This window comes from Macaca fascicularis, chromosome 3, assembly GCF_037993035.2.
Source record: "Macaca fascicularis isolate 582-1 chromosome 3, T2T-MFA8v1.1".
NCBI classification, from domain to species: Eukaryota; Metazoa; Chordata; class Mammalia; order Primates; family Cercopithecidae; genus Macaca; species Macaca fascicularis.
The window spans coordinates 5,551,754-5,577,001 of NC_088377.1; the positions used below are offsets into that span (position 1 = coordinate 5,551,754).

The window sequence follows — 25,248 nt, forward strand, 5'->3', positions numbered from 1 at the left end:
AGGCAGGAGAATCACTTGAACCCCGGAGGCCAAGATTGCGCCACTGCACTCCAGTCTGGGCGACAGAGCAAGACTCTATCTCAAAAAAATTTAAAAAAGAAAGAAAAAAAAACTGCATTTCCAAATTATTTACAAGTCTGCCAAAGAGATTTGAAGGCTGCTGCTTATTTTTAATCAACACTCAAGTGACTCAGTAGAAAAAAACATTGGGCTTTCAAATGCCACGGAATGGAGCTGCCTGAGTTACCTGCATGTAGACAGTTTCTACCACTTCCTTTCTCCCTCCCCAAAGTCCCACCTATTAGCAAAACTTTCTTCTTTCCCAGGATGGGTGGATCTCAGGAAGTTGCAGTGTACTGGTCCCTCAGCAAGGTTCTGGTATCTTCTCTATAAAACAGGGCTAATGTGAGGCACTGGTCTCATGGGGTGATTAAAAGTATTAAAGGAGTTAAAAGATGAAATTTTAGAAAGATGCAAGTTTAGAAAGATGCCAGGCATGTAATAAGCACTTCGTACTGGTGAGACTGAGGCGGAACTCCCGATCCATGTTCTGTGACCAGAGTGACCGAGAGGCGGGGCGGTCACCACCTGGAAATGGGGGAAAGGAGACAGCACCAGGCTGAAGGCAGGCATTCAGGGCAATGCTGGAGCCCCAGACAGGGGCAGACGGTGTGAGTACTCACCAGGAGAACCGAGGAGAATCAGCTGCAAAACTGCTACAAACAGTAAGAGTCAGGACGGGTGTGAGGTATGGCATTGATACATCTAAAGCTCATATACCAAAATCACATCTAACACCAACGAACAGGAGACACAGAGGGAGAAAAGCTGCTTGACAGTACACAACAATGAGAACATGTAGGCATAAACCTCAGAGATGTGCACCTTATACAAAGAAAACTTTAAAATATTCCTGAGGCCCCGGCAAAAGGAGACCTTAAAAACAGAAAGACTTGGGAGGCTGAGGCAGATGGATCACAAGGTCAGGAGATCGAGACCATCCTGGCTAACACAGTGAAACCCCGTCTCTACTAAAAATACAAAAACATTAGCTGGGCGTGGTGGCAGGCGCCTGTAGTCCCAGCTACTCAGCAGGCTGAGGCAGGAGAATGGCGTGAACCGGTGAGGCGGAGCTTGCAGTGAGCCGAGATTGCGCCACTGCCCTCCATCCTGGGAGACAGAGATCAGCCTTGCCAACACGGTGAAACACTGTCTCTACAATAAAACAACAACAACCACAACAACAACAAAACTTAAGCAGGGCATGGTGGTGTACACGTGTAGTCCCAGCTACTTAGGAGGCTGAGGCTGGAGAATCACTGGAACCTGGGAGATGGAAGTTGCAGTGAGCCGAGATCGAGCCACTGCACTCCAGCCTGGGCGATAGAGCGAGACTCTGTCTCAAACAAAACAAAACAAAACAAAATCAATAAAAAACCGGAAAGGCTCAAGATGTTCTTGGAAAAAGACACGATGTCAGCACAATGTCAGCGCTCCCTACGGAGGGCTATGCAGTGAATGCAATCCCAGTACATACAGCAGCAGTTCTCCTCGTTCATGAGAAACTAGATACACTAATTCTGAAATTCATATTAAACTGAACAAACACAAAGAGGCAGAACATCTCTACGTAAAAACAAGTGGGAACCCAGAGAACTGGACACCCATGTTCTTAGTAGCACTATTTATAACAGCCAAAAGGTAAAACAGGTCAAGTATCCACGATACAAGAAATGAGTAAAAATAATGTGGTGTGTCTATCAGCAGAACAGTATTCTGTCTTTATTCAAAAGGAGTGCACCTGTGATCCCAGCACTTCGGGAGGCCGAGGTGGGAGGACTGCTTGAGCCCAGGAGTTCAAGACCAACCTGAGCAACACAGGGACACCCCGTCTCTACGAAAAATTTAAAAATCACCCGGGTGTGGTGGTGCATGGCTATGGTCCCAGCTACTTGGGCGGTGGAGGTGGGAGGATGGCTTGAGCCTGGGAGACTGAGGTAGCAGCGACCTAGGATCACACCACTGCACTCGAGCCTGGGCAATAACAGCGAGACCCTGTCTCTAAAAACACCACCACACTTTGGAAGGCCTAGGTGGGCGGATCACTTGAAGTCAGGAATTCCAGAACAGCCTGGCCAATATGGTGAAACCCTGTCTCTACTAAAAATACAAAAATTAGCCAGGCGTGGTGGCACACACCTGTAATCTCAGCTACTCGGGAGGCTGAGGCAGGAGAATTGTTTGAACCCAGGCAGGGGGAGGCTGCAGTGAACTGAGATCATGCCATTGCACTCTAGCCTGGGGGACAGAGCGAGACTCTGTCTCATAATAAATAAATAGGCGTGAACCTCTGACACTTGCTACCACCTGGATGAGGACATCATGCTACATGAAATAAGCCAGTCACAACTCCTATGAGGTACTTAGGTTAGTTGAATTCACAGAGATAGACAATAGGATGGTAGCTGTCAGGGACTCGGGGACAGGGAATGGGGAATGTGTTTAATGAGGACAGAGTTTCAGTGTGGGAAGGTGATAGGGTCCTGGAGGTGGCTGCTGGTGATGCTGGCACGATATGAATGTACTTAATGCCACTGAACTATGTACCCCAAAATGGTTAAGATGATAAAATAGACATGATGAATATTTCTGCACAATTTAATGAAAGAAAAAGTGAGGGTGATGTGGGGGTGCTGGCTGCACTAGATGGTGAAACATGGGATAGGGATGTACCAGTGTGACCTGGGTGACACTGACGGATGAAAAGAAGGAAAACAGGGCTGAAGACAGGGTGCAGACAGTACCTAATGCAGAGAGGAAGCGAGTGCCAGAGCGGACCAGCGGGAACTAGACGACCCTCCCAGGACGGGACTGGGACCTCTGCTGCCATCTGGATCCTGCCTCATTCTTGACATCAAAGAACTCCAAATGGACCAAAGGTATCATGTAACAGTTAAAATAAGAAATTAAAGAAAATATCATCTACCTCATTTATCATCTCGGGGAGACAAAGTCCTTTTAAAGTATGACAAAAACCACTGAGGCCCAAATCCCACTCAAATTTTCTGCTCTAGAAAACTTGAGCATAGTCTAAAACCACCATAGACAAAAATGACAAAGCAAATGACAAAATGCAGAGCGTCTGCATCAGAAATCGCAGATGTCTACTATCTCGCCATGCCGAGACACTCCTCCTGGATGAACTGTTTGCTGAGCAAGAAATAGAAATGACTCTCGGCCGGGCGCGGTGGCTCAAGCCTGTAATCCCAGCACTTTGGGAGGCCGAGGCGGGCGGATCACAAGGTCAGGAGATCGAGACCACAGTGAAACCCCGTCTCTACTAAAAATACAAAAAATTAGCCGGGCGCGGTGGCGGGCGCCTGTAGTCCCAGCTACTCAGGAGGCTGAGGCAGGAGAATGGCGGGAACCCGGGAGGCGGAGCTTGCAGTGAGCCGAGATCGCGCCACTGCACTCCAGCCTGGGCAACAGCGTGAGACTCCGTCTCAAAAAAAAAAAAAAAAAAAAAAAAAAAAAAAGAAATGACTCTTAACACACAGAAAGATGCACCACCTCATCGTCATAAGAGGATGCCAATTAAAATTATAATGAGACGTCATTTTCATCTATTAGGCTGTCAAAAAACCCCAACGAGGCCGGGCACAGTGGCTCACACCTGAAACCCCAGCACTTCGGTAGGCCGAGGCGGATGGATCACAAGGTCAGGAGTTCAAGACCAGCCTGGCCAATATGGTGAAACCCTGTCTCTACTAAAAAAGAAACAAAAATTAGCCGAGTGTGGTGGCATGCGCCTGTAGTCCCAGCTACTCAGGAGGCTGAGGCAGGAGAATCACTTGATCTCAGGAGGCAGAGGTTGCAGTGAGCCAAGATTGAGCCACTGCACTCCAGCCTGGGCGACAGAGTGAGACTCTGTCACCAAAAAACAAAAACAAACAAAACAAAAAAAAACAAAAAAAACCCCAGCAACTTTAGTGCAGACTAAACTGGCCAGTGTGGATGGAAGCAGGCCTTCTCTGGGTAATCTTTATCAGTCTCAAACAAGCCATCCTTTCCCCAGCTGTGATTCTCTGTTTCATGTGTCAACTTGGCTAGGCTCGAGTCCTCAGTGATTCCATCAAACACGAATCTAGGTATTGCTGCGGAGGTATTCTGTAGATGTGGGTAACGTGTAACCCCCTGTAAGTGAAGGAGGCCATTCTCGAGGATGCGGATGGGCCTCATCCAATCAGTTGAGGGTCTTAAGAAAAATGAGGTTTCCCTAAAAAGAAGAAATTCTGCCTGTAGACTCAGCCTTAGCTCCTGCTGCAATTTCTGGTCTGCCCTCCCTGCTGGCATGCCCTGGGATTTTGGACTTGCCAGGCCCCAAAATGGTAGAAGCCAATTCCTTGAAATATACATATTTCTTTCCCTTTTTTGTTGTTTTTGAGATTGAGTCTCGCTCTGTCACCCAGGCTGGAGTGCAGTGGCGTGATCCTGGCTCACTGCAACCTCTGCCTCCCAGGTTCAAGCAATTCTCGTGTCTCAGCTTTCCAAGTAGCTGGGACTACAGGCATGGGCCACCACGCCCAGCTGATTTTTTTGTAGTTTTAGTAGAGACCAGGTTTCACTGTGTTGGCCAGGCTGGTCTCAAACTCCTGGCCTCAAGAGATCCACCCACATCAGCCTCCCAAAGTGCTGGGATTACAGGCGTGTGCCACCATGACTGGCCGAAATATATTTCTTTACATACATATATCCGTGGTTCTATTTCCCTGCACAATCCTAATATAACAGGAATCTCATTTCTGGGAGTCGATGCTTCCACATACATGATATACAAAAACCTACTCACAGCAACACGCCTGCATTAGCAAAAGACGCAAACAAACCGTTCGCTTAAAGAGCTGGCTCAATACACCACAACCATACAGTGGGATACTCAGCAGCCATTGAAAAGAACAAGGCAGCCCCATCAGAACTGAGGCAGAACAATCTCCCTGGTACAGCAAAAGAGGCAGGGTGCAGAGCAGCACGTCTCCTCCTCTGCTAATCTTTGTGTAAAAACCATTACAAAATGTATATGCATGGGAGCTTTGGAATGCATGAGTCGCCCTGGGAGGACAGAAATGAACCTGGAGAAGGGCTGCTTCTATTCCAGGAAGCTGCTTGGCTCCGAGACTTCTTTGCCATTGTCACTCATCCTATTGTTTGGATTCTGTGAACGTATATGCCTCACCTACTCTCAAGGTAACTATTCATTCTAGGAGGCAGTGTAAGCGGCAGACAGGTGTGAGCTTGGTTGCAGGAGAAGCCGATGTGCATGCCTGTCTTCCCCTTAACTGGCTTCACTCACGTGCATGCAGCTCCCAGTGTCTGGAGGAACAGAAGTTGACCCTTGGTTTAGAGCCTTGCTGCTCAAAGTGCAGTCTCCATCCAGTAGTATGGGGACCCCTGAGAGCCCGTTAGAAATGCAGAGGTCAAGCGCGGTGGCTCACGCCTCTAATCCCAGCACTTTGGGAGGCCGAGGCAGGCAGATCACTTGAGGTCAAGAGTTCAAGACCAGCCTGGCCAACACGGTGAAACCCTGTCTCTACTAAAAATACAAAAAAAAAAAAGCCAGGCATGGTGGCAGGTGCCTTTAATCCCAGCTACTTGGGAGGCTGAGGCAGGTGAATTGCTTGAACCCAGGAGGCAGAGGTTGCAGTGAGCTGAGATTGTGCCACTGCACTCCAACCTGGGCGACAGAGACTCAGTTTCAAAAAAAAAAAAAAAAAAAATGCAGAATCTCCGCCTCATCCTGATCTGCAATTAGCATCTGCATTTCCACAAGGTTCCCCGGAGACCCCTGTGCTGGGTGAAGGCACTGCTTTAAAGCATCCAAATAGTGAGGCAATGGGGACATGTGATAAACCAAGAGATTACAATTTGCTTTACCTCCTCAGGTGTTTACACATCCCAAGGGCTCTACCTGAGTTGTGCCTGTGTTCACTGCCTCCTTCCCCAGGATGAATTAGATGGTACTTCAGGTTATCTGAATCGTGCAGTATCACCCAAAGCATGTGTCTATGAGATAGCTTCCATTTAGTCTGCCTACCACTGCATTCCAATGCTGCACTAAGGAACTTGTTAACCAAAAATAAAATCCTATGCCTTCCAGTCAACTCAACAGACCCCCTTCTTGGCCAAGTGGACCCCAGAGAAACCTGAAAATCTGCATTCCTGGCCATAACAGGAAGAGAAGCCAGGCCCCTTTTGGAGTTTAGGTTGAAATTGAGATAAGACTGGCGAACAAGACTCTGTAGCAGTAAGATACCAGATTATAAAGTCATGCGACGCAGGGGTTAAGTCACACATGCCCAACAAACCATAAAATCTCCTTGGATGGGCTTTCATGAACTTGGTATAATGTGGCTTACTTTCCAACCCGACTCTGGTATAGCATCACAAGACAGATAGCAGACCCTAAAGGAAATACAAATATTTTACCTAAAAATACATTTTTTGGACATATTTTGAAACGGCTGTTACAGGACCAACAGATCGAAATGGCCCTGCCACGTTTTGTCGGGGGGGAATTTGCACCGTAAAGAATCTCCATTAATGCAGCCAGACCTCTCCCCTTCTAGGCCTTCCCTGAATCTAGGAGATTAACAGAGAACCTGCTGCCTCTAAGGCCTGAAAAGAAACATTTACCATTTATTCTCTCTGAAGGCTGCTACCCAGTCTTCATCTACATACCTTTGGCCTCTAACACTGCCCTTAACTCAGGTATTTCTTTCTATTGATGTCAAGTCTGTAGACAAAGCTTAACTCTTTCAAGCAATTGCCAACTGGAAAATCTCTGAACCCACCTATGACTGGTAAGCTCCCCCTCCTTCAAGGTGTCCTGCCTCTTTAGGGAGGACAAGTACATCTCCCATGTATTTATGATTTTACCTACAATTCCTGCCTCCCTAAAATGTATAAAATCAAACTGCATCCTGACAGCCTCAGGCACACTTCCTCAGGACCTCCCGAGACTATTCCCAGAGACACGGCCCCTCATATTTGGCTCAGAATAAACCTCTTTCAAATATTTTAACAGAGTTTGGTTTTTCCATTAGTAAGCAATTAACATCATCCATACTTGTCTCCTGGAATATCCACTACAATCTATGAGGAGACACCATTTTACAAAGAAAGCTGGGGCTCAGAGAGGTTAAGTAACTTGGCCAGAGCTAGACAGCCATCAAAACCAGACGTCAGTGGCTCTAAGCCACCACCTCTCGGTCTGAGGTTGAGCTGCTTCTATGGAGGCGATATGGTTTGGCTGTGGCCCCACCCAAATCTCATCTTGAATTGTACTCCCATAATTCCCACATGTGGGAACGACCCAGTGGGAGATAATTGAATCATGGGGGCAGTTTATCCCATGCTGTTCTCGTGGGAGTGAATAAGTCTCACGAGATCTGATGGTTTGATAGCGGAAACCCCTTTCACTTGGCTCTCCTCTTTCTTGCCACCGCTGCCAGGTAAGAAGTGCCTTTTGCTTTCTGCCATGATGGTGGATGGCCTCCCCAGCCACGTGAAACTGTAAGTCCATTAAACCTCTCTCTTTTGAAAATTGCCCAGTCTTGGGTATGTCTTTATCAGCGGCATGAAAATGAACTAAGGCAGGAGGCTAACAAGGAGGTGAATGACAGAGCTGACCAATGTCACCTACAGAGAGAGCAAGACAAAAGAGACAGGCGCTTAGAAGAAAAGGAAAGAACAGAAGCTGCCATCCTAAACCACGCGAAGACGTACCTGGTGATAGGCCATCAGGTGCTGAAAGATCTCCTCCATGGAAGATTCTGTCGAGGAGGGCTGGAAAGTCCCTACATCCCAGGATTTCTTCTTCTTTTCTTCTTCCAGCTCCTTCTCTCTGACCTTCTGCAATGCACCCCTGTACACCTGGTCCTGGCAGTAGACAATCTGCTCCATCTGGAAGTGGAGGCGGATCAGCTTCTCGCCTTCTCTCTCTTGTTCTGTTCTAATGTCTTCGATTTTGGACTACAATTGAAAAAAAAACACACACACACACCCCACTCGGTTTCCCGAGTCACAGGAAAGTAGGTAAGAAGTCGGTAAATACCAGGTTACCCGACGTGAGTGAAACAGCACGTTTCCTGGGAACAGCCCTCTGGGCCATGCCCTGGTGTATCTAAGGTGGGTTTCTAGCCCTGGCTGAGGATCAGAGCTTCCCACGAGGCTTGAGCCACAGATGGGCCAGACCCCCATCCCGGGGCCTGGGGACCTGCATGAGCTTTGCTTTCAGGTACTATAACTTGGCTTCTTTCCTTTCTCTTTTAGCAGCTTTTATATCTGATGGTGAGGATTGTCATATCCGATAATCCACAGGGATGAGCAGGGGAGCCAAGTTTAAGTCAGACAAATTCTGTTGTATGTTCCTGGGGTTTAGAGAAACTGGTTGTCAAAACCTGAGGAGGAGAAACTTCACTCCTGGACCCTCCAGGCCTTGATGAGAGTCACAGTGCACGGTGGCAGGTGCATCCTAAACATCTTCCTGCACATCCATCTCGACCTTCTGGGGAAAGCCTTATTAGCTTCATTTTATGAATGAGGAGTCAGGGCACAGGCTGGAAGTGGCACATTCCAAGGCCTCACCCAGCTGGTGAATGATGGGGCCAGGCTCCTCATCTGTGCCGGGGATGCCTGTTTCTAAGAGTGGCTAAGTGTGGTCTCTTGGCCCAGTCTGTCCCCCAGGCTCATTTCCTGTAGGCTTTTTCTTCATTCTGGAAAGTTTTGAGACAGAGTCTCGCTCCGTCACCTAGGCTGCAGTGCAGTGGTGCAATCTCAGCTCACTGCAATCGATTCTCAAGTGTCAGCCTCCCAAGTAGTTGGGACTACAGGTAGGTACCACCATGCGCTCAGCTACTTTTTTGTATTTTTAGTAGAGATGGGGTTTTGCCATGTTGGCCAGGCTGGTCTCAAACTCCTGGCTTTAAGTCATCTACCGGCCTCAGCATCCCAAAATGCTGGGATTACAGGCTCATTGTGCCCACTTGGGCCAGAAAGATTCGATTTTTATATGTAGCTTCCTCAATGAGTTTCTGGATTTGGAGCCATTGCCTTTAGATGTGATAATCTTCTCCACTAACTGTGGATCTCTTGCTCTATGTGTTTAAGCACTCTCTCCTTTATTGCTTTCAACCAGACATCACCGGTAACACCAGAAGAAGCACTGGTGAGTGATGTTATTTGCTGCTCTAAATGTATACAATAAAATTGAAATAATCCTCATCCAAGAAATCTGTTTTCTAGTGTCAAGCTTAGTGTTTTTTTTAAAAAAAAATAACACATGGTTGGTTTTACCTTGGCGGTTCTGTGGAGGTTAAAAAGTTCTTCAAAATTTTTCATTGAAACATCTGTGAAAGCAAGCCGGACCATATCTAATCAAAGAGAGAAATACAGTTCAATATTGGTAGGATCATTTGTTCTCTTCCTAAGATGCAAAAAAAATATGAGGATCAAATGATATGAAGTCAAGTTTCCCCTCTCCCCCCTCCCTTCTTCTCTTTACCATGAAAAAGGAAGGCGGGCTCTTTTTGCTTAATAACTTGCTGGAAGAATCTTAAAAGCCAATGACCCCTGGCATACATTTATTTGATATTTAAGCTTTTTATCCTAAACAGTTGCAAATAATATAATTTCTGTTAAGTTATATATATTAATATTTTATGATACAACTCTTAATATAAGTCAAATCACTCTTAATGTAGACATTCAAATTCCATTGATATAATTTATCCATTTGAAAAAAAACAAGAAAAAGCTTTTAGATTTAAAAATTTATATTTTTTATTTTTGAAACTCATTTCTATTCTACTTCCTCACAGAATTTTATTGTAATACAACATATAGTATCTTTATGATTGAAAACCTCTTATGGATCTCCATGTCATATATTTCTGAAAAAGAAGTAGGTATATCTATATTGATTTTTATGACTATAAGGCTCTAAGTATTACAAACTTTCCTCTGGTGTAAGAGTCTACAATGGACCAAAACAACATGATTGCAAGTTTTGGTATATGATTATTAAGGCTAAAAGGTCAATTTTACTGGAAATACACCCCTGAATGAGCTGTTCTGAAGCTATCTCCAGCTCCTTAGTTCATGGATCCATGAGTGATTATTAATTATTCCTAAGATGAGACAGCTGAAATGTGAGTAATGATGCTGTCAGTCAAGGAGAGGATGAAGAAAAGAGATTAAATAATGTCTGGAAAACCAAGAAAGCAAAGCATTTCAAGAAGGGAGTGGATCCACAGTGGGATATAGTTTCCTACCTATCTGTGACACACCTAGATTCTTACAGCACTCTAAAACGCTCCAAACACGTCTACATGTGCAGTTATTTAACCACTGGCTTTACTCCTTGGAGATTTCAAATAAACGGCCGATTTTGAGTGTGAATTTTGAGTGTGAAGCCAGCATAGCAGTGAACAGGGTGGAGGTGTGGTGTGATAGGAAAAATAGAAATATTTTGTCTTTGTCACCAGTTCCTAACACAGAAGCCCCTACATCTCTTGGAATGTCTAGCCTGTTAAGAGTATCTTGTGTTTTTAAGAGATGATGCCCGGTGGGCCCCTACATAGCTTCAGGATTGGGGCCGGGCACTAGAAAGACCAAGCCTTGACTAGAAACTTAGAACTTCCAGCTCCACCGAGGAGGGAGGGCCTGGAGATTGAGTCAATCATCCATCATGCCTTCGCGATGAAGCCTCCATGAACCCTCCTCAGCAGTGAGGTTCTAAGAGCTCCCTGGTTGATGACCACACATCCCTGTGCCATGAGGGTGGTGCCCCCAACCCCGTGGGGACAGAAGCTTCTGTATTCAGGCCCGTATTATGTGCCTCTCCAACAGCTTCATTTGTGCCCCTTATCAAATCCTTTCTAATAGACCCGTAAATGTTAGTGAAGTGTGTTCCAGAGCTCTTGGCTGACCTGAGGAACGGGTGGCAAGAACCTTGATTTATAAACAGTCCGTCAGAAGAATGGGAGGTCTGGGGCTTGTGACTGGCGTCTGCAGTTGGGGCCGGTCTTGTGGGACTGAGCCCTTTAAGCTATGGGATCCACACAGACTCAGGGCAGTGTCAGAATTGAATTGAATTTTTGAACACCAACTTGACACCTGCAGAATTAGAGGTCTGCTTGGTGGTGTGGGATGTGCCCCAGGAGGAAAGTGCTGAAGTCTGGTGCTGGCTTTGGTTCAAACCTTTCCCTTCTTTAGAAATCAATGCCCAGAAGTGAAACTGAGCACTCACCCGTCACAGTGTGTAGCATATTCACAGCTGGCTCTTCCAGTGCCTTGATTTGCTGTTTTACGATTGTCTCAAATGTCCTGTAATTCACAAAGCCTGGCAGCTCTCTACCACGATACTGATTTTCAAATTTCTGCATTTTTCTACTCGTAATTTTATGGCCTATAGCAGGAAAAAAATAACACCAAATTATCTCACAAAAATAATCTTGCACATTTTTCTAAACACAATACCATTCTAGATTTTCTGAAAATATAAATGGCAAGAAAAAGTGATATCAAATCAAATCTAACTGGTAAATTAAAAATATTCAGAGATTGCACACACACACAGAAAAGCCAGATCTCAAGATAATTTTCCTTAGTCACCTCAGGAAGGGGAGTGCAGAGTCAGGTACGATGCCAGGAACCTGCACATGCAGAAACTTTGAGTAAGACCCCCTCTTTTTTTTTTTTTTTTTTGAGACAGAGTCTTGCTCTGTCACCCAGGCTGGAGTGCAGTGGCGCAAACTCGGCTCACTGCAAGCTCCACCTCCCGGGTTCACGTCATTCTCCTGCCTTAGCCTCCCAAGTAGCTGGGACTACAGGTGCCCGCCACCACGCCCGGCTAATTTTTTTGTATTTTTAGTAGAGACAGGGTTTCACTATGTTAGCCAGGATGGTCTGGATCTCCTAACCTCGTGATCCACCCGTGTCAGCCTCCCAAAGTGTTGGGATTACAGGCGTGAGCCACTGTGCCTGGCCAAGACCCCTTCTTAAAAACTTACTCGAGTATGAACTGTTGTGAACCTAATTTTAGTTTTACCAAAGAAATTGTACCATAACACATTCCTTGCCCTCAACTGTATGCCCATTAGAAATGAGCATGAACACTTTCTGGAATTAACAACATGTCATATATTCATGTGTAGAAAGTGTTTACAAGTCAAATGGGATAACAGAGTAAACCAGGTATATCAACTTGTGTGAATGTGATACAGTAGCACTGTTCACTGTGTAAGATGCTGCATTTTTCTTTAAACTTTTGGAATTGTTTGTACTCCCAACAGTCCACATAGAGAGAGTTAGCCCCATCAGAAGTTCAGAGGGTGTGAGTTCCTTTTTGAATGGTAATCTAGTACCCTTTTTCAGTCAGGAAATACTTTCCCATAAGGATTTTTCTTACTGAGATATCATTTACATAGTATAAAATTCACTCGATTGAAAGTATATGGTTCAGGCCAGGTGCGGTGGCTCACGCCCATAATCCCGGCACTTTGGGAGGCTGAGGCTGGTGGATCACTTGTGGTCAGGAGGTCAAGACCAGCCTGGCCAACATGGTGAAACCCCATCTCTACTAAAAACACAAAAATTAGCCAGGTGTGGTGGCAGGTGCCTGTAATCCCAGCTACTAGGGAGGCGGAGGCTGAAGCAGGAGAATCACTTGAACCCAGGAGGCAGAGGGTGCAGTGAGCCGAGACTGAGCCACTGCACCCCAGCCTGGGTGACACAGCAAGACCCTGTCTCCAAAGAAAAAGAAAAAGAAAGTGTATGTGTGAGTGAATTTTAGTATATTCACAAAGTTGTGCAACCATCCCCAGACATAACTCCCAAACCCCACACCCATCACCCATCAATGACCACTTCCCACTTTTCCCTCCCCAGCCCCTGGCAGCCACTATTCTGCTTTATGCCTGTCTGGGTTTGCCCACTCTAGCCATTTTCTATCAATGGAATCATAGAATATGATATGTGGCCGTTGTGGCTGGCTTCTTTCACTCAGCATGATGTTTTCAAGGTTCATCCATGGGGTGCTGTGGACCAGCGCTCTGTGCCTGTCTGTGGCTGGAAATATTCCAGGGCTTGGTGTTATGGGCTGAGTTTGAGTTGTGACCTCTTCAAATTCCTATGCTGAAGTCCTAACCCTCAGGAACTGAGAATCTTACTGTGTTTGGAGACGGGCAAAGAGGTAATTAAATTGAAATCAGGTCACTAGGGTAGGCCCTCATCCCATGTGCCTAGTGTCCTTGTAGGAGAAGATGAGGACACAGACACACACAGAGGGAAAACCACATGAGGACCTAGCGAGAAGACGCCATGTGCAAGGCAAGGAGAGAGGCCTTAGAAGGGACCAACTCCACCAGCACTTTGATCTTGGACTTCCAGCCTTCAGAATTGTAAGAAAATAAATTTCTACTGTTTAAGCCCCCACTAAGTCTGTGGGACTGTGTTATGGCAGCCAGAGCCAACTGCTACACACAGACACATGCCAGTTAGTTTATCGATTCATCAGCGGATGGTCATTTGGGTTCAGTGATATAGAAGAGAGCAAATGTGGCTTTAGCTGTCATCAGCTCCTTATCCTGACCATCCTCCCCAACTGCCCCACTCTCCTGTCTTAAGCCAACATACCAGGCTCACCACGCTATTGACTCATGGCTATGGTCTACATGTTAGTGTCCCCTAAAAATTCCTATGTTGAAACTCAATCCTCAGTGTAATGGTATCAACAGAGGAGATCTTTAGGAAGGATTGGGTTATGAGCACTCTGCCCTCATGAATGGGATTCCAGGCACTTCAGATACTGTATTTTTTGCAATTGAAGGTTGGTGGCAACCCCATGTCAAGCAAATCAGCACCATTTTTTCCGGTAGCACATGCTACTTTTTGTTTCTGTATCAGCAATTTTTTAGCAATAAGGTGTTTTAAACTAAGGTCCGTACATACTTTTTAGGCCTAATGTTATTACACACTTAGTAGACTACAGTATGGCATAAACGAACTGTTTATGCACCAGAAACCAAGAAGTTTATGTGACTTGCATTATTGCAATATTTGTTTTGTCTGGAACTGAACCCACAATCTCTCTGAGGTATGCCTCTGGAATCTCTGTAAAAAAGAGGTCTGAGGAAGCTTGTTCGTCCCTTATCCCATGAGAGGACACAGCTAGAAGGTGCCATCTTTGAAGCAGGGAATAAGCTCTCACCAGACACCAAATTTCCTGATTCCTTAAGAATGGATTTCTTGCCTCCAGAACAATGAGCAATAAGTTTCTACTGTTTATAAATGACCCAGTCTCAGGTATTTGGTTGTAGCAGCTCAAAGAAGGGACTAAGACACTCACCTTCTTGCAAATTGTTTTCAATTATTATACCCCATTTGTGGAACTCACGTCGGAGTCTGGTAAACAGTCGGCTGTCATCTTCCCCTACAGTTTCCTCCCCTTGTATGAGAGCAGTGATGTCCTGATTAAAGGCATTAATTTTCTGTCAAGAAGAAAAACATCAGTATAAGCGGATAGACTTCAAATCCAAGGTCAAGGTCGTTTGGAGGCCATGCCTATGTGGAGGGTAGGGAGTCATTCTTTGCTTCCTTATGGGACACTGTGGATCAGAGGAAAGCAGAGGTTTTGGCACCAGAAAATCCTATCCCACCCCTTACTGCCTTAAGGATCTGGGCAATGATCGTGACAGAGCGGTCACAATGCAGCCTGAGCATCCCTCACTGCTGACTCCCCCCGCACACCCGCACTCCCTGCCCTGCCTCCCTCAGCCCTGTCCACCCTTTGAGTGCGACGGGCCAGATGTCTTTGGATCAGCCTCGGGGGAGTGAAGAAGGAAGTGCGTGAGGCCCAGGGCCCCTTTTCTGACCGTGACATGTGCTTCTCCGGCTCCATGTAGCTGGCAACACTCACGTCTATCAGAAAGAACATTTTTTCATTTTCATCTTCCGGTATGTCGACACCATACTTTTGTAGCTCCTCTGTTATTCCCTGGTGACTCTCCTTGATTTGATTTTCTAACAGCGGCAGAGATTTCTGAGGAAAATGGAGAGAAAATAATGGGAATTGATAAAGATGAACAGGGAACGAAAAGGAGGTCCCGGGCCTCCCTCTACATAGGAGCTGTGTGGGCCATTTGACTTCCTGGCTTCCTCTAAAAGGAAGCTTTTCCAGACCTGGGGGGCAGGGGGACACACGCTAGGGGCACTGTTTTCTGCCCAGGTCTTCCCCCTTCCCGACTCCTGCGGCAGCAGCCTCATGAGCAGCACTGAGGCACCCACTGTGCAGGGGTGCCGGGCCCTGGTAGAGCGACCCAGGGGCAGTTCCTCCTGTCGTCGAATTAGGTAAACTCTCTGGAGGGAGACTGGGGAGATCCACTTGTTTAGTAGGTTCTGAAGAAGTGGCATTTGGAGCAATTGGAGATTCAACAACTTTTATGTTGTTTGCAATCAATAAAAAGTGATCAGAGACTTATGTTTTTAACAATACGGTTGACACCATGTGCTGGCTCACACTTCCATAGCAAACATCTAAAAATGCCGGCTGACATGTGAAAGCCATACCTTTAAAATGTATCGGTGGGCTGACAAGCTAGTGAGGGGTACTCAGATGCCAGCCCCAGTAACAGTGACGAAGGAGGGGCTCAAGAAGGAGGCAGCAATGGAGCCTATCTCAGCCGCAAGGGCATCTGTCTAGGTAAGAAAACTTAAACGTAAACCTACGAGCCTGACTTGGTACAATGGCAAAAAAAAAAAACCCCATGGGCTTGCTTGAGGTGGGGAATCTAATAAGGAACCATCCCTTTTCTGCATACAATGGGACCCCAAAGAGCTCTGCACTCATCACAGTCAGCTAGAAAACAAACCCATTCTGCACCCACATTCCTGGGGACCACGGGGAAGACCTTGCACTCTGGTGCTGAGTTGAAAATTTGAAAAAGGCCAGCCTGGCCAACATGGCGAAACCCTGACTCTATTAAAAATACAAAAATTAGCTGGGCATGGTGGTGTGCACCTGTAATCCCAGCTACTCAGAAGGCCGAGGTATGAGAATGGCTTGAACCCAGGAGGCAGAGGTTGCAGTGAGCCAAGATCACACCACCGCACTCCAGCCTGGGCAATAGAGAGACTCTGTCTCAAAAAAAAAAAAAAAAAGAAAAAGAAAATTTGAAAAAGGAAGAGACTACATTCAGGCAGATTTTTAAAAAGAACCACAGAGCTTTTACAAAGCTTTTAGAAGTTAAAAAATACGTTCGTTAGAATGACTAAGACATTATAATAGTGGTTGTCAATGGGAAAGGAAGAGTTAGTAGCTTGTGCATAAGATTTTCATTTTTATTTTGGCCCAGTCGAGATAGTCTGTCAGCATCCCCCCAGACTGTGGTCCCCTGAAAAGCAGTATCCGCATCGTCTGGGAGCTTGCTGGAAATGCAGAATCCTAGCCCGCACTCCAGACCCACAGAATCTGAATCTGCATCTTAACAAGATCCTCAGAAGATCTGTGTGTACAGCGATGTTTAAGCAGCCAGCAAGGTTCAGCTGTGTTCGTAGTATTCTTTTCAGAGAACCCACAGCTCTGCCCGTGCTTACACAGATGTGTGCGATAAGCTCGCTGGTAAGTTTCTCTGCCAGGCAGGGAATCGTGGCCTTGCCTTCCTCCAGCAGATCCCTAGAAGAGAACACAAGAATGATTTCCACCTTGATGTAGCCAGAACACGCATGTCTGCCTTCTGCTGTTGGGAAAAGTCAAGGTGAATTTCAGTTGTTTACAACTGGATGGAATGTCTTGCAATTGGTACCCAACAAATACTCAGAATTGGATTGAATAGGATTATGACTGAATTTTAGCAATCTAGGATATTTCAACAATGATATGGAATAAGCCCTTCCAGCTGATATAATAAATGTGTATCATGGTATTTGACTCTAGACTTGGTCATCACAAAAATACACAGGCATGTATAGACACGTTTATGTAACACATACCCCCTTCTATGTGTAATATGTGTAGGTAACCATAATGGATAGAGACATATCTTCATACGAATACATTGAAGCATCCTGAGATAAATGGGTAGCAGAACACTGAGGAGCAGAGACACAAGATATCTTGTCCAAGATAAAAACTTAAACCATGGGCTGCCTGGAGGAAGGAAGTCAAGCATCTTCTCACCCGATCCAAAACTTGTGCTCCCAGGGTATTATTACAGGGTTTCCCACATTTTATAGGACATTTTAGGATAAAGGAAGCAGCGAAGCATGAGTTTCTGTGCCTTTTTGTGAGAGTATAGTCATACCTAAGCTTCAGTTTCTCTGTCAATTTTTCTGGATTGTAGTAAAACACATACAACATAAAATTGACCATTTAACCATCTTTAAGAGTACACTTGAGTGGCATTAAATACGTTCACACTATTATGCAACCATCACCACTGTCTTCAGAACTTTTCATATTCCCAAACTGAAACAATGGCCCCATTAAACACTACCTCCCCATTTTCTCTCTCCCAGCCCCTGGCACCCACCATTCTTTCTGTCTCTATGAATCTTACTACTCCAGGGACCTCAGCTAAGTATCCATCCTCTTATGACTGGGTTCTTTAACTTAGTAGAATGTTCCCAAGCTTCATCCATGTTGTAGCATGTGTCGGAATGTCCTTGCCTTTCTAAGGCTGAAAGTATTCCACGTTTTTGTACAGACCACATTGCTTTCTGCATCCGTCCGTCAATGACACTGAGTCATCTCATCTTTTGGCTATTGTGAATGTGCAGAACAGCATGTAAGTTTCTGTTTGATATTTCTGGAATTCTGAGTAATGGTTCTCTGTAGGCTTCTGGGAGAACTGAATGCAAGAATGTTTACAACTCTACATAGTCTCATCATTTTAAATCTTACCAATTTATCAGTCTTTTCCTTTCAAAAAATGTCACTTTTGGCAGGAGGGATAGAAAGGCCTTATGAACTATTCACCTACCTTTTCTTCTGGGATGCTTATTGCTTCCTTTTAATGTTTGACTTTAAACTTTAACTATTTTGGTGTAATGAGGTAAGAGCAGTATTTTAATTTTTTTCCCAAATATTAATTAGCCCAACACCATTAATAGATAATCAAGCTGATATAGTCCACTATTTGATTTGAAATGCTGCGTTTATCATGTATCAAATATATATATCCAGGTCTATTTCTGGACTTTCTACTTTTCTGTTCATGTTTTTATAAAATATGGTTCTAGCACCATACTATTTAAATTATTGTACATTGTTCTCTCCCTATTTTGATTTTGATTGGTTTTTAGTTTTTTTTTTGGGGGGGGGCAGTATTTTGTAATCCCCTTTCTATTCTTCTAGCTGAATTCCATAGTCCTTGTTGGGGAACAGGCATAGTCACACACACACTCCACACATCTGTGGGACGGCTGCCACTTTCCCCAGGAAGGCCTGACATCCTGGGCTTGGACTGATCTGTGATGAAACCCAGGCGAGCGCACCTGAAATGTGGGTGGTCCTCAAAGAAGATCTTCTCTCTCTGCAGGGCTTCGGACAGGCTCAGCTGGTCCTGGATCTCCTGCTGGCCGCGGCACTTGACGATCATGTAGCCCTTCTTCAGGTGGAACACGAGGTTCCGCACCACATCCACAACCTTGTCTTCAGTTCCTTTGTCCACCAGATCAGGCTTCGTCAAGATTCCTGCGAGCCAGATGTATTTGGGGAGAGAACGTGCCCAGTCACGAGGCAGAGGTGAATGAACAACCGCTCATGCCCCCAGTCTCCCAGGGTTTCCTCCCATCCTTGCTTGAGGGCAGGCCATGGGCCCTGCAGAACCATGGGGCCAGTGGAGCCCCGCTCCAGAAAAGAACTCCGTGGCAAGCCGCGTGAAGGCAGGAATGCCTCCCGGAACAGTGTGTGGCTCTCCCCAAGCTCCTTCACCCGGGTCCACTGTAGAACACGCCACATTTTGTTTGTCCCTTGAGTTATGGACATCCCATCTCAAACACATTCTTAATGAATACCATGTGCTTCCTGAGTTTGCCCTGCTTCCGAGCCCACTGTGCCTTTCTGAGCAAGTAGATAAGGGTTACAAGGTAACCTAGCCAGTGAAAGTCAACAGCAGCTCATTTCGCTTGGCCTTGGTGGGCACCAAACCTGCCCCCTTAGCAGGTCTTAGTGGAGGCAGGTCCCCACTGAGCAAAGCCCATGGAGACTGGAGGGACACTTGCCCACTGGCAGACCACTGAGCACAGGCGGGCTCCCCCATTCTCACCGAGCACGGATGGGCTTCCCCATTCTCACCGATGGTCCTGTCTCCCTCGGGGTCCACCTCCTGGGCCATGCTCAGCGCCTCTGTGGTGGCGATGTCCACGTTACTGGGGACCACCACCAGGTTGATCGTCTCCTGCCTCTGGATGTACTTCCTGATGAGTGTCTTGATCTGTAAGGAAATGAGAGGAGGTGACTCCTGAGTATGGCAAAGGCAAGTGAAAGGTGAGACAGGTCCTGACCTTGTACTTACTTCAGTCCCTGAGAGTCCCAGGGGTATTTCCCCCAAAAGAAGTAACTTTGGAGAAATGAACCCACAAACGCAACCCTGGAGGTACCTACGAAGCTGGAATTATGAGAAAATAAATTATCTGCGGCAGAAACAGAGCTGTAGGCTCAGGGAAAACCACGAGGTTTCAGGTAATTAACCCCCAAGACCTTAGATCTGATGGTCACAATGAAAAATGGTGGCCAAAAAACCCCACTTCACCCCTAAATCTTTAATCTGTAAAGGAAGATTCACCACTACTAAAATATCATTATACCTGTTTCTTGCTTGTTTTGTTTTTGTTTTGAGACAAGTTCTTGCTCTGTTGCCCAGGCTGGAGTGCAGTGGCACAATCATGGCTCATTGCAGCCTCCCTGATTCCAGCAATCCTCCCAGTAGTTGACAGGTGCACGCCACTATACCTGGCTAATTCTTTCTTTTATAGAGAAGGGGGTCTTCACTATGTTGTTCGGGTTTCTGTCAAACTCTTGGGCTCAAGGAATCCTCCTGCCTCAGCCTCCCAAAGTGCTGGGATTATAGAAGTGAGCCACTGTGTGTGGCCCATTATACTTCTTTTTAATGCTCTCTTCCCACATAAGACCCCTTCCTAATACACAGCACTTTAGATATGGCATTGCATAAAACAAAACAAATACATAGATGTTTCCAACTGGGCCCATTGGCCTCACTTTCTCCAAAGAAGCTTCCATTCAACTTGACAGAAGAGACTGACCAATGGGCTCTCTAAATTCCCCACTCACACCTCCAAATACTAACTCAGCTCTGGACTCATGGTTACTCTAATACAGTACCCCCTTTCTCCTCCCACCCCTCCCACACACCCCCCATCCCCACACCAACACCAAGGTCAGAGTGGGTCTGAAGTCTGACCTTATACCCAATGTCAGGAGGTTGATTGCCCACAGCCACTCTGGTTATCCCAGGAAGGTCTATTAGAGTCAGATCTGGGACATCTCGGGAGCTGATCTCCAGGGTAATTAGCTCATGACTGATTCCCATTCCTTCCCCGGCGATGGTATTCTGGGCTAGAGAAGAAGCAGGGAAAATCAAACCCAGAGCTTAGGATGAAAGGATCTCATGACAGTGAATACTCCGAAAGCATCTTCTCTCTGTGAGTCATGGATAAAAGCATATTTGGAGCAGGTTCAATTTTCTGTGATGGGGACGAAAGAGATCTCAAAGGATAACTCAGTATTTTCCCTGCTGTTGGCCAGCACTGTGTGTAGAGAGACCTTGTGAGAACATCACCATGAGGGACACCCACTTAGACCAGTCCAAAGCCGGGCTGAGGCAAGAAGTTCTTCCTGGTAGCATTCCTAAATCCTTCTCATTGGTGTCAGTAGCAAATCAGCAACCAAGCAAAATAAAAACAAAAATGTATGGAAATTCCTAAAATATAAACTGGAAAAATCATATGGGGAAATGTGCTCATTTTAGCTAAGATAAGCACTGGTTGTTAACATCCCAATAAGATTTTATTTTGCTCCTTCCTCCTTAATGAATTTCAGGATAGGAATTTGTTTCATCAAATTGTTGGCTAACACCACTTTACTCTTTTCTACATCTAGAATGTCTTTTTGGGATGTTTGATATCAATTTAGAACTTAGGAAATAACAGTGGTTATGGTCCACTAATTGTTCCCCCAATATCCATGTACCTGCCATGTGGTCATGAGACCGGGTTCTGGCCAGTGGGCCATGTGAAAATGTTATGTGCAACTTCCAGAGAGTGTGCTTATGAAGGCGGAGATATGCCCCTTGCCATGGTCCAGCTGGCTTCAAAGTGGACTTGCTGACTAAGTCACAGCCGTGGGGGGGGCCTTGGAAACAGAGGCCACACCCAATGAAGAAACGGGATCAGAATAAGTCTTGGTTCCTGACACTAGAATCCCCAGTCAGCTCTGGTCTGTCCCCCTTCAGACTTATATGAGAGGGACAGAAAGCTTCTACATTGTTTAGACCACTGTGTTAGCAACTTGCTGGCACAATGGCATCCACATTCCCTTCCATCCCTGTATGCACGCTACTTTACAGGGTGCCTCTGTCACTTCCATGGAGAGAGAGAATCTGTCCCTTGAAATTGGGCTTGGCCACTTGACTTTCTCTGGCTAAGGGGATGTTACACAGTGCGACGCCAAGAGAGACTGAAAGGTGTTAGATGCTGGGTCTTGCCCTCTTTTGCTGCTAGGAACCCCTCCACCCAAATTAAGAAGTCCAGCTTAGCCTTCTGGAGGGGAGAGACCACACAGACAGAAGGCCTGGTCACTCCAGCCAAGGGCCATCCTGGACCACCAGCCCCAGCCCAGCTAGCCCAGAGAAGAACTGCCTGGCTGGTCCATCAAGTCATGAGAAATCAAAGTGGTTAAGCCATTAGTTTTAAGATGGGTTTGTTCCACAGCCAGGGCTGACTAACGCACACAGTTATTTTGAGTGTTCTGCTGCAGGCAACCAACCTGATCCCAACTAATCCAAAATCATGGTTTGTCAACAACATTATTTATCTTTCTATAAACAGTCAACAAATGTGATTAATGCTCCATCTTTACAAATGCTAAACTTGTCCCTTCCTACTGCTGGGCATCAGTTCATGTCACTTCAGTACCTTCCCAGTGTGAATGAAACTTAATCTTGTGACATGCTAGAAAAACAGAAAGGTCAAGAGGAAGATGTTATCCGTGCATCTCACAGTGGCTGCACTTTGTCAGCTACTCTGCCCTATCTACACTGCTGGTGTCGTTTCCCCTTGCAGACAACTTCAAATTGATCCTTGTGGTTTGCATTTATGGAGGCCTGCCATGAGTTAGCCTAAGTTAGGATTATGCAAACCCAGACACTCCCCACCTTTCTTAGGAAAAGGGTGCTGGTTCTGAGCCCAGGCACTCCCCTCCTTTCTTAGGAAAAGGGTGCTGGTTCTGAGAGGGGTTCAGTGATGATCCAGTCCACAATGTGGAGCTCTTTGTACAAAGGAAGAGTAGGAGGAGCTCCCTCACCCTCACCTCTGGCTCCTCTTCTGCCAGATCTAAGTAGGGAAGCCTTTGATTAAGGGACAGATCGTCCATATTTGGGGACAAGTTTTACATTTCAAAATTCACATTATTCTAGATACTCACATAATAAGCAATAGATGTGTTTTTGAGACAGGGTCTCACTCTGTTGCCAGGCTAGAGTGCTGTGGCAAGGTCACAGCTCACTGCAGCCTTGACTTCCCAGGCTCAAGCAACTCTCCCAGCTCAGCTTCCTGAGAATAGCTGGGACCACGGGTGCATGCCACCATGCCCAGCTATTTTAATTTTTTTTTAAGAGACAGGGTCTCACTATGTTGCCCTGGCTGGTCTCGAACTCCTGGGCTCAAGCAATCCCCTGCGTCAGCCTCCCAAAGAGCTGGGATTACAAGCACAAGCCACTGTGCCCGGCCAGAAATAAATTATTGCTATCAGATGCTGATATCCAAGCATGCTGGTCATAATGAGGTAAAAGAAGTAGAAGGAACTGGGGCCTGATGTGCAGGAGAAAGGGGTCCTAAGGAAACAGCACAGGCCCAGGGAGGTGGGAGTAGGAACAGTTACAAACTGACCCCAGGCATGTCAGAAGGCTTGACCAGGCATCCAAACAGGGGGTACTCACCTTTATTAATTTCCTTTTCTACCTCTGAAGCATCCAAAATCTCAATCTCGTAGTCCTGGTAACTGACCTTGCCTCTCCACTCATCTTCGTTCACAAGTTTCTTCAGTTTCAGCACCAGCGGGCATCTAGTCACGATCCCTAGAAGGCCACACCCACATCAGTGCTCCACTTTGCTCTTAAAAGACCTACATAGTGCCTTAGGCCCATGGTTCTCAAACTTTTATACGCTCATCTGGGGAGACATTTAAAACTGGAAACTTTCTGGTCTTACCCTCTGATATGTGGGAACATTAAAACTGGAAACTTTCTGGTCTTACCCTCTGATATGTGGGGACATCGCACTGTGTCTGGGTGACCTCAAGAACATGCATTCTGAATACGTAACCCAGGTGAGTTTTTGCTCACTAACGCTTGAAAGCCACCACTCTTGGCTTCCTGCCTCATCCCAGTGTTCTGCCATCAGCTCAGGTGGCAGACCACACGGGGAAACCCCCCAAACTCATCCGAACATCTTCCATTATCTTCCCAACATACACACGCTACCCCCATTAGGAAAGTATCCTGCTGCCACCAGGCCACCTTAACACTGTCCTCCTACTGTAAACTCCTTCCATATTCTACTTACCATGCCTGACCTATATTGCAAGACCCATCCCAGGCCTGAACTCTTTGAGCCCTCACAGATCTAGTTCTGAACTGGGGGACTCAAATGCATTTATTCAGATCTCCTCAAACTGTAGATTACATATTACTTACGTGAAAAAAAATGTGCAATGAGATAGTGTTATGAAATGGTGTTCCCTCCAAATTCCTATGTTGAAGCCCTAACCCCTAATGGGAATGTATTTGAAAATAAGGCCTTTAAAGCGGTAATTAAGGTTAAATGAGGTCATTAGGGTGGGCCCCAATCCAATATGACTGATGCCCTTACGAAGAGGAAGAGACAGCAGAGATGCTTGTGTGCAGAAGGAAGGTCGCGTGGGGGAGCGGTGAGGAGGTGGCCATCTGCAAGCCATGGAGAAAGGCCTCAGGAGAAACTAAACCATGATGTTGGACTTCCAGTCTCCAAAACTGTGAGAAAATAAGCTTTTGTTGTGTAAGCCACCCCCCATCTGTGGTATTTTGTTATAGCAACCTGAGCAGACTAATATAGAATGTAAGTTCTTACCACTGCCTCTGGGAAGGGCAACTCCTGACAGTGCCTCCAACACAGAGCTCTTGCCCGAGCTCTGGTCCCCGATGACGGCGATGGCCGGCAGGGCCAGGTCCTGCTCCACACCCAGAGCCCGCAGGGAGTCGATGAGGTCGATGCAGGGGCGCACCTTCTCCTCGTACTGGCTGCACAGGTTGTTCTCAGCCACCTGGAGGAAGCAAAAATGGAGAATTCTTCATGGCCTGCAGATCATGTTCATGATATGGTTTGGCTCTGTGTCCCCATCCAAATCTCATCTCAAATTGTAATCCCCATAATCCCTACATATGAAGGGAGAGACCAGGGGGAGGTAATTGGATTGTGGGGGAGGTTTTCCCCAGGCTGTTCTCATGATAGTGACTTTTCATGAGATATAATGGTTTTATAAGTGTTTGGCAAGTTCCTCCTTCAGTCATTCTCCTGCCGCCTTGTGAAGAGATGCCTTCCTCCATGATTGTAAGTTTCCTGAAGCCTCCCCAGCCATATGGATTGTGAGTCAATTAAACCTCTTTTCTTTATAAATTACCCAGTTTCAGGCAGTTCTTTATAGCCGTGTGAAAACAAACCAATACCCTCCATTAAAGATGGCCAACTTCAATAAGTCTAATACATAGGTTACTGGAATCCCCAAAAGATAATGGAAGACACACACACACACAAAAATTCAAAGAAATAATACACACAATTCCCTCAAACTTAACGAAAACCATAAACCCAAAGATCCCAGAAACTCAACATCAAGCACAGCAAACATAAACATCATCAAGCCATTAAGAGGGTCAAATTGCTCAAAACCAGTAATAAAGAGAAAATGACAGGAGCAGC

At 46.0% G+C, this 25,248-nt stretch overlaps 1 protein-coding gene across 6 annotated transcripts in view; it reads right to left on the reverse strand.

Annotated features, from left to right (window-relative positions):
• The window catches only part of MX1 (MX dynamin like GTPase 1), a 35,409-nt gene that overhangs the window by 1,116 nt on the left and 9,045 nt on the right, over window positions 1–25,248 (reverse strand). For all 6 annotated transcript variants that reach the window (XM_045389324.3, XM_074033981.1, XM_015446623.4 and 3 more), the window contains exons 5-15: window positions 24,400–24,592; window positions 23,232–23,369; window positions 20,478–20,632; window positions 19,352–19,490; window positions 18,550–18,748; window positions 16,651–16,729; window positions 14,975–15,097; window positions 14,405–14,546; window positions 11,306–11,464; window positions 9,352–9,428; window positions 7,783–8,028 (exon numbers count right to left, since the gene is read on the reverse strand). In XM_045389324.3, the coding sequence (XP_045245259.1) occupies window positions 7,783–8,028; window positions 9,352–9,428; window positions 11,306–11,464; window positions 14,405–14,546; window positions 14,975–15,097; window positions 16,651–16,729; window positions 18,550–18,748; window positions 19,352–19,490; window positions 20,478–20,632; window positions 23,232–23,369; window positions 24,400–24,592 (1,650 nt within the window). The remainder of the gene's footprint in view (window positions 1–7,782; window positions 8,029–9,351; window positions 9,429–11,305; window positions 11,465–14,404; window positions 14,547–14,974; window positions 15,098–16,650; window positions 16,730–18,549; window positions 18,749–19,351; window positions 19,491–20,477; window positions 20,633–23,231; window positions 23,370–24,399; window positions 24,593–25,248) is intronic.